Below are 9,379 nucleotides of genomic sequence, written 5' to 3' on the forward strand. Positions count from 1 at the left end.
AACAGAGGAGCATGCTGGGACAGGAGGAGGTGGAGGCAGGCGATGCTGGTCTAATCAAATCTGTTTGTTTTTGCTTTATTAATCATTCTGAGAAACAAACTAAACATCAGCTGTCAGTATGAGTTTAATGGTTTAAGTGCTAAACTGGTTTAGAGTGATGCACTACTGTAACACAATGAATATAGTGGGAAACTGTTCCGCTGACCACACTCCATCAGCTGATGGGACCCGCGTCATGTGACCACCGTGGTTTGGTTTAAAGGAAAGTAACCGTATAAAGCTGGAAGTGGAGCACGAGAGGATGTGCAACCAAAACTGCTCGGCAAGCTTCAAAAACACCATCTTTGTTCGAAACGTGTCGCTCATCGTCCTGCGACAGCAGCCTGCAGTCAGCCTGCGACTCAGCTGGCACTTACATGCAACCTGTTTCTGATGAAACAGCAACTGTAGCAAACCTTCAAAACTCATGTGTGTGTTGCATTCTGCATGGACAGAAGTTCAACCATCACCTCTGCAGGCAGCAGCCTTCCTGCTCTGTGGGAGGAACCAGAGTAAAAGCAGTTGCAGCGCCGAGTCGAGCCACTGCTGTCAGGTGGCCTGAGCAATCACGCCACACGTTATCCTTCTATAATATCACAAAACGGCCACCGACTTCCTGTTTCTTTGTTGCTATCGAGCTGTGAGCTCGCTCTGCAGCTAGCTTTATCGGGCCGAGGATGATTTGTCAGTTGAGCTGATTAGCCATGATCTCAGGACGGCGGTGCGTAAGACGAGCCCCCCGTTTGTGAATTCCCATTTTGTTTATTTAATGAAATATTTGATGTCCCTGATATTTGGTGATATTTATTGTCTCTGTCTCGATGCAGCGCTAGACAAAAACACTACGCTGTATTTTGTTCCTCTCCTCTAGCCTACACGCAGCTCTGCAGACAGTAGGCTACGTGTCGTAGTGCTTTACTGTCAGCAGGGGGCAGCGTCTCAAACAGACTGGTGGCAGGACCGAGTATTTCTGGAAATTTACTTTAAGATGCTGTTAGTTTGTGACCTCATAGGTCTGACTGTGAAAATTCATATAAAACAAACTGAAACTTAAGAAACTTAATGCAAAAGGCCTGAAAAGTGTTTCCAGCTGCTCAGACGGCAGTTACACGACTTTAAAATGACAGTTTCACGATGTTTGTACGAAGCTGGGACAGAAGCACGAGCCGCCAATAACACAAATCTATTATTTCTCAACAACCACGTCTCGTCCATCAAACTTATATTCATAGTTTAGTTCAGCTCACCTCGTGCTTCATTAACTGAAGTGTGTGAGGTGAACGAGGACGAAAGCTGCTGCTGGTTTTTTAGGCTTTTAATCTGAAGATTAACTGGAGGAAAATAAAACGAGGTTAAAAACAGCTGCTGCAGGAACGCTGAAGCCAGAGGGTTAAAAAAAGAAACGGAAAAATGAGTAAATGTCTGCACTCTCCATCTGTATGACACACACACACACACACACACACACACACACAGAGCTGTGCTGCCACCTTGTGGCTGATCTGAGTCCCTGCAGCAGCTTTCATCACTTTAATCTGCAGATCACGTCTGCTCCTCAGAGTCACAGCATCCAGAGAGTGCTACAACGCACACACACGCACGCACACACGCACACGCACACACCCATGCACGCACATGCAGAGCTCCTTCTTCCACAACAACGACCGGCGTTTACACCCATCAGGAGCTCATCTCCTCGTCTGGATGCAGAACGAGCAAGCGGTCCGACTCACCTGATGCTGCTGTGGAGTGCTGGCGTCGAGCTCGCCTTCCTGAAGCCGTCTTTGAGGATGGCGCGACGCCACGAGTCTCTCTCCGACTTGGACCTGACCGGAGGGCCGCCGTCATCCTTGGAGCCTCCTCGGAGCCCCGCCTCCGAGGCGCTGAGGGCAAGTTCGGAGCGAGACGTTTCAGAGGCGGCGGACGGGTCCGGACGGGCCAGCGGGGCGAAGCTGAGCTCGATAATCTGCTTGGCGCTCTCACAGATCTGACTCTGAACACACAGACGGGACAGCGTTACATCCTGCTGCGAACAGGAAGCAGCGACACACCTCCTCTCCGCGTCCTACCTGGATCTCCGGCGTGAGGGTGGGCAGGTCGAAGGTGAACACGGACGTGGATCCCGAGGTCAGCAGGTCCACGCTGTCCAGGCTGCTGTATGACGTGCCCTTGGCTCGGTGGGACTCCATGATGCTCTCGAAGTGGCGGCTGAAGGAGTCCAGGTTGCTGTCGGAGGGTCGGCGGGGGCTGCCGATGGAGATCGGAGACTTGAGGCCACCGTGGGTGTCGGAGGACTCCGGCGACCTGAGGAAGAGGAGTTAAACGTGTTAAAGCCTGACTGCGTGTTTAATCCTGGGTTTCACAGACGCTCACGCCGAGTCTCATCAGTGCAAACTGGGATCAAAGAAAAGTTTAAAAAGCCGAGTGGGAGGAATCGGGCTCCAAAGAGGAGGAAAAGGTCTGCACACACGGCCTCTCAGTTTGCACGCATGTGCATTAAAGAGGATGAATGAAGCAGGACAGACGACTGCCTCCCACACAGGCAGCCCTTCTTCCTCAGCTGCAGGACTGAATATAAATCAGGGGGGTCAAATAGACGGCCTGCGGGCCAGAAACGGCCCACTGCGTGGCTTTTAAAATGTGGCCTGTCATAGGCCAGAAAAGTAAGATACAGGACTGAAATCAGGATTTTACTGTTAAATTTAATCTGACAGGAGAAAAGCTTCTTCCAGCATTTACAACTGAACACAACTTTTGTGGTTGTCAGATAATAAATCCTTCATTTCTGTGTAGCAGCATCTCGTGTGGTTATTCAGACGCAGGCAGGGCGGAGCTTTGAAGATTTGACAGATTTTCGAGCGCCGTGTACATAAAATCGTTTCGAGGTCAGTAAACACAACCAGAATTCATACATAAGGCACGCGGGATTATAAGGGGCACTGTCGATTTTCAGAAAAATCAAAGGATTGATTTTAAGTGTGCCGTATTTTCCAAACAACACGGTAATAACGACGGCCCGCTAGCATGCGCTACCAAAAATAGTGCTTTGTTGTGTATCTGACGGACGAAAGCTAAACCAGTTCCACACCACTGAAGTTGCAGCATTTTTACAAACCAGTTCTGGTTCATCCGTTTCATTTAACGATCCGCTTTCGCTCTTCTCATTCTGCGTCGCCGCCATGTGCGTATGTAAACAAAGGGACTGCGCATGCGCGTTTTGCCCACATTCTATCGCGATATTTCATTTTCCTATCGTTGCCCAAAATTACACCGGTATTACCGTGAACGGTATCATATGGCCCAGCCCTAGTTGGACGTCCTCCCCCTGCAGCCCCTTTCCTCGCCCTCTCACCCCTTCAGCAGCAGGCTGAGCACCTCCTCCTCCTTCATGGCTCTCTGTCTCTGTCGGTCTCCCTGCATCCTGACGCTGGCCCAGCTCACCACTCCTCCTTCTTCCTCATCTTCCTCGTCTTCCTCCTCCTCCTCCCCATCAACCTCCTTCCTTCCACCTGGGTGAGGTTTTGGGGAGGGGTCGGCGGGGTTGAAGTTGGAGTTTCCGAGGACACTGCGGTTACTTCCGAAGGCCGAGTCCGCCTCCTCGGCTGCCTCCGCCCGCATTACCTACACCACACAGAAGATGATGATAACGTATTTTAAAAGAAACCAGATGAGATGCAAACAGGTGGAGGTGCACGCACCTCGTCCAGGTCGGTCTCACGGTAGCAGCGCAGAGGCACGGCGTCCAGGTCCGTCTCCGAGTATTTGAGGGTTCGCCGGATGATGCCAGTCTTGGGGGTGGAGCCTCGAGGGTCGGTGGTCACCAGTTCCACCTCGATCTGCCGCACCTCGTGATGAGACAGCTTTTGTCCCTCGGTTTCCCGCCCCCTCCTCTGATTGCCTGGTTTTAGATGGAGGGAAGAGGGTGGGGTTGGACTGGGCGAGCTGCTGGTTGGAGGCGTCGTGGACGGAGCGTCTACGGGAGGAAAAAGCAGATGGTCATAACTCCAAGTGTCAAAGAGTACAAAAAAGGTCCAACGAAGTGTTGAAGCTAAACTCTGATTGGCCCCCAGTTTTCTGTCATTTTTATCCAATTCTAGTTTTTTATGATAGCACCAAATCTTAAAGGCAACTTCAAGGTGGTTCCTATTGTAAGGTACTGACCTGCAATAACACAGAGAAACCCCAACAATCAACAACGCCATAGGAGCAAACACTTAGCGACAGCGGGGAGGAAAAACGCCGTTTTAACTAGAGATGGACCGATCCGATATTACGTATCGGTATCGGTCCGATACTGACCTAAATTACTGGATCGGATATCGGTGAGAAATTAAAAATGTAATCCGATCCATTAAATATCAAAAAGCACCTCACAAAACTTGCGACACGGCGTAACTCGGCTCATAACCGTAGCACGTCGGAGCAGTGTGCTCATGTGATAGAGCGGCTGTGTGTATTTGTAGCCTCGCTACCAAACCAGCATTTCATCTCCGAGGAAGTTATCCCAGAGAGAAGTAAAGCAAGTGTGTAAGTTCATCTCTGAATGTTTGTAAAGCGTTCCCACGTTAAGCTTAACAACCGATATATGGAGCGACTGCCTCTCTCTCTCCCTCCCTCACCTTCCTGCGGCTGCTTCATGAAAGTGCTTAATGATCAGCTGATCGGCTTTTCTGTGGCGAGTCCGTCTCTCTTCTTTGTTTTTGGCCCACTTTGCACCAGAAAGAGGAAACCAGCGGCTGAACAACAGCAGCACGTTTAAGCTTGATAAGCTGTTGTTAGAATGTATTTAATATTACTTTCTACACCAGGATCCTTTTCTACGTAGCTGACGGCTGGTAACTGTGCAGGGGCGGATCTAGCAAAGTGTAGCCAGGGGGGCCGATAGGGCATGAACAGGGAAAAGGGGGCACAAAGACATACTTTTCTTTCTTATTCTCATTTAAAATGTCTCGCTTTTAATAAATAATTATCTGAATCTTACACCCAAAGCTTTAATCTGATGTAAAATGTATAGAAGTCCATTACTGTATATAGTAACTGTTAAGTCTAATATACCCTAGTAAGCTATAGTACTTTTTCCTTTGGGAAGGTACCATCTGTGCAGTCTGCAGTTCTGTAGAAGAAAGATGTTGAATCTATTTAATTATTCTTGAAAAATAATTTAATTCTGTGCATTTTATTTCACCCTGCATCAAATTAAAGTTGATTACGTCGATTAAGCATCATGAGGTGGAGGGTGGGGGGTGGTTCCCTATTTTCTTTTGCTGGGAGTTTGCAACCCTATTAGTTAGGTTGCTTAATATTTCTGCTAAGTACTCTTTAAAATACCAGAATAGGGAGGATGGAGCAGGTTTAAGTTTATTAGATTGATCAGTGTTGCTGAACTATGAAATATTTTGGGTGCAGTGTATTTTTTACATACAGGTATAACAGAATAGCTTTAGTGTTGTTGTTTATTTAAACTTGAGGATGAACTTATACAAAATGCAGCAAGATATTAAAAAAACAGTTTTATTGATTAAAAAACACACTATATCGGATTCATATCGGTATCGGCAGATATCCAAATTTATGATATCGGTATCGGACATAAAAAAGTGGTATCGTGCCATCTCTAATTTTAACTGGAAGTAACCTCAGAACGAGGTTCTATATCTGGTCTTCCTTTGCTCACCCCAAACCAGTTACAGGATACAGACATGCTGTTTAAAAGAGGCAGAGATCTAATTTTTACAACTACTCTTTCAAGGATGTTTGATATGAAAGGAAGGTTGGAGATTGGCCTATAATTAGCTAAGACAGCTGGGTCTAGAGATGCTTTTTAAGTAAAGGTTTAACTACAGCCAGCTTGAAGGCCTGTGGTACATAGCCGATTATTAGAGATAGGTTGATCATATTTAAGATCGAAGCATTAATTAATGGCAGGACTTCTTTGAGCAGTTTTGTAGGAATGGGGTCTAAAAGACACGTTGATGGTTTGGAGGAAGTAATTATTGAAGTTAACTCAGAGTCCAGAGTAAACATCAGTAGTGTTAAAAGTAGCTGTACCTATTGATACGCCTGTTGGATGGCTATTTATTTTTCTCTAATGGTTCAAATTTTAAGTGTGAAGAAGTTCATGAAGTCATCACTAGTTAGCGTTAAAGGGATGGTTGGCTCAACAGAGCTCTGACTGTTTGTCAGCCTGGTTACAGTGCTGAAGAGAACCCTGGGGTTGTTCCTGCGCTCCTCGATCGGTGATGAATGATAAGGTGTTTGTGAGTCCAGCAGATATCCTCATGAAACTTTGATGGATCATAGTGTGAATAAAGTTTAATGTAGAGGAACCAGGAACCAGCACTAGAACCCTGGATTCGGACCCGTGTCTGATATTTCACTACGTACAAGTGCAAACAAATTAGAGGACAGTTTAGATCATTGATTAAATTACACAAAGTTATTGTATAAATCGGATCAGTTTATACACAAAAGGACTGCAGATAAACTGTGTTCCATGTTGAGACTTGACTTTATCAATATCAATAGCAAACACTCTACAGTGACGTTACCTGTTGAACAAACAGGACAGAAGAAGACATTTCACAGAGTTCCATGAAAGCTTTTCCTCTGAGCTCAAAGTTACGTCGACACGATCAGAGCTCCAGCTCAGAGCACACCAGCAGAAACTTTAAGACTCGGTTCTGTGTCGTTTAGGGCTGACGCCCGGTTTGAGGACATGAAGAACAGGAAGTGAGCGGTGATGTGTAGCAGCACCTGTGAGCAGAGTTGTACTCTCTGTAAAACCCCTTTGAGCTTACGTTAAGCTGCAGCTTCGGCTAATTGGCTTAGAAAATGCCGGGAACTCCAGGAGCTCCGTGTTTACGCCACAGCAGCAGAGAAAAGACAGAACGGCCCTTTAACCTGCTGCAAACAGACTCCAGATCATCATTACACACTGTTGCTGCTGCCTCTGTGCACACCTGTGCTACTATGTCAGATTTGTTTGAAGAATACAAAGCCTGTAAGGTCGTATTTACCTGCTGCAGTATCTACGAGCACACGAAGAGGTGGGTGTGGCTTCACTTAAGGGCTGTGGTTAAATTATATATGCTGTAACATTTACAGTATGATGCCAGAAACACACACACACGTCTGAGCTTCACAAACAGTCATTAGTAAAGAGCCGCCATCAACACTGGTATTTACCTGCAGACGCCTCGCCTGCTTCACAGAAAGCCCACCAACACCGTCACTCAGCAGGTGACCTCCACCAACACTACTGTTTTAACCTGTCCAGGTGTCGGCGCTCATGCTCCCACCTGCTTAATATTCCAGATCATACTCTGAGAAACTCTGAACTCATAAAAGCTGCTGTTGTACTTAAAGAGATGAAATTGGCTGACTGAGTGAATAATTGATGAAAATCTAAGAATACATTTGTGGAGCGCCGTGTGTCTGTAACGAGTCCTACGATTGTGACGCACTAAAATAAATCTGACATTTACAGATGTTAGAGTTTATAATAATGTGCGGCTGCTAACATAAACAAGAGTACACGTCCATACTGAGAAACACAGAGTTTGGACCCAACATGGACAGAAACGTCTTCTTTCTGATAGAGTTTATGTGCATTTGGTCCGCGGTGTTGGACCTGAGGTCAAAGGTCACGTAGGAACTGCCTACCGCACCTTTACTGCAGCAGCTCTTCTGGCTTCCGAACAGGAACTCCCACTTGGCCTGGGCGATCTTCTGCGACCTGGAGGACAGAGCTGTCGCTGATCCGACGTCTGACTGAAATGGACAGGAAGTAGCATGTTTACATGTGTTTATAAACACGTGAAGGAAGCAGCGGTGCGGTGGATACGTGCCGTTCGCCGACACATTAAAGAGAAGCAGAGTTTGAGCTGGTTCTTTGTGTTTTAATTGCTGTGATAGTCTAAAGCAAAATCATCATCATCATTATTTAAATGTTAAGGCGGTCCCGTTTCAGCGCCCAGCACAGCGGGAGGAAACCGTGTGTGACGGAAACAAAGACAAGTCACTGAATCAAAGTCACAGCTGCAGCTTTACTTTGCTTTCATTATCGATTTATTGCAGTCGAGGTGAAGAAGACTTAACACACACTCTACTTGATGACCTCCTCTTACACAACCACACCCTCAGCCCCCTCCCATCCATCCGACCTGCATCCCCGAGCCACCGTCTGCTGTATCGTGGCTCGACTGGCTCGAGGTCTCCGGGGACAGACTGTCCCTCAGGCTCCCCGTCACTCCACTGGAGCTCTGAGAGGACGGCCCGGCACCGCCGCTGTGGTCCTGGACCTCCTCTGTCTGATCCTTGGTCATGCCCACACCCAGCCTCTGCTGCTCCTGCCCCGATGTCTTCACCCCTTTTTCGCCTCCATCCTTTTCACGACTCTCGTCTTTGTGTGAAACGTAAACTCTGGGAGGTGCCTGACTGTAGTTTTCTTTGAGTTCGCTCCTGTCCTCCATCCACTCCTGCTGCCTGGAGGTCCAGCTCACAGGCAAAGCTTCCACGTTCGGTCTGGAGAGAGGTTTCCTGGTGATTTCAGGGCTGTCTCTGGGTGATCTCTCAGACAGGTGATCGTACTGCCTGCGCTCCATGCCGGGTGACCTGCGGTCTCCGGTGTACTGTGGCGGCTGGTAGCGGTGCAGGGAGGACGTGTCCTTACTCGATGATGCGTTCCGTTTCTGCCGTGGGTCCAGTTCAGGTGACTGAGAGGCAGCTGCACGGTACAATCTAGCAGGCATGGCTGGAGATGCTGGTGAGGAGAGGCCTTTCTGTGACGAGACAGGGGAGATTCGTCCTGGTTTAGTGTGAGGTACTGCCTTGTCATTTTTTTGACTGTGGTTCCAGGCATCCACCTGTAAAGTCTCAGGGGAGCTCCGTCCATAAAGGGTGGTGTACGGTTGTGATTCTTTCAGGGATAGCCGTGCAGTCTTGGGACTCTCGGGCCGGAAAGACTCAGGAGGAGTCGGAGACGGAGTTCGTCTCTCTGCAAAAATGCTGGAAAGTCTGCTGGCCTCCAGAGCTAACTTGGAAGCCACATCGAGGTTTGAGGATGGGGAGGCACTCCTCCTGCCGCTGACATCGCTGGCTGCATCACTCGCTCTGCTGCTGCAGCGTGACAACCTGTAGGGACTCCTGCTGGTTAAATTCAGTTTATTGCTTGAGCTGCTGCCTATCCCGTCTGTGGCTTTTTGGCTGGTGTTGGTAGTGTTAACATTATAGGTGTTATTAGCACAGTGAGGAGTGGTCCCAGGTGTGCAGGAAGTGCTGGCAGGTAATACGCTAGTTTGAACCTCATGCTGGATGTCTGTGGGTCTCCCTGCAGGTAACG

The 9,379-nt window shown here is 48.0% G+C and overlaps 1 protein-coding gene across 3 annotated transcripts in view; it reads right to left on the bottom strand.

Annotated features, from left to right (window-relative positions):
• The window catches only part of psda (pleckstrin and Sec7 domain containing a), a 57,158-nt gene that overhangs the window by 30,757 nt on the left and 17,022 nt on the right, over positions 1-9,379 (bottom strand). For 2 of the 3 annotated variants that reach the window (XM_025897337.1, XM_019366487.2), the window contains exons 3-8: positions 8,202-9,379; positions 7,707-7,809; positions 3,738-4,012; positions 3,392-3,660; positions 2,109-2,343; positions 1,773-2,032 (exon numbers count right to left, since the gene is read on the bottom strand). The exon at positions 8,202-9,379 is cut by the window's right edge and continues 1,365 nt beyond it. In XM_025897337.1, coding sequence (XP_025753122.1) covers positions 1,773-2,032; positions 2,109-2,343; positions 3,392-3,660; positions 3,738-4,012; positions 7,707-7,809; positions 8,202-9,379 — 2,320 coding nt within the window. The remainder of the gene's footprint in view (positions 1-1,772; positions 2,033-2,108; positions 2,344-3,391; positions 3,661-3,737; positions 4,013-7,706; positions 7,810-8,201) is intronic. The other variant, XM_019366491.2, reaches the window with a different exon arrangement.

This window comes from Oreochromis niloticus, linkage group LG13 (assembly GCF_001858045.2).
Source record: "Oreochromis niloticus isolate F11D_XX linkage group LG13, O_niloticus_UMD_NMBU, whole genome shotgun sequence".
Classification (NCBI taxonomy): Eukaryota; Metazoa; Chordata; class Actinopteri; order Cichliformes; family Cichlidae; genus Oreochromis; species Oreochromis niloticus.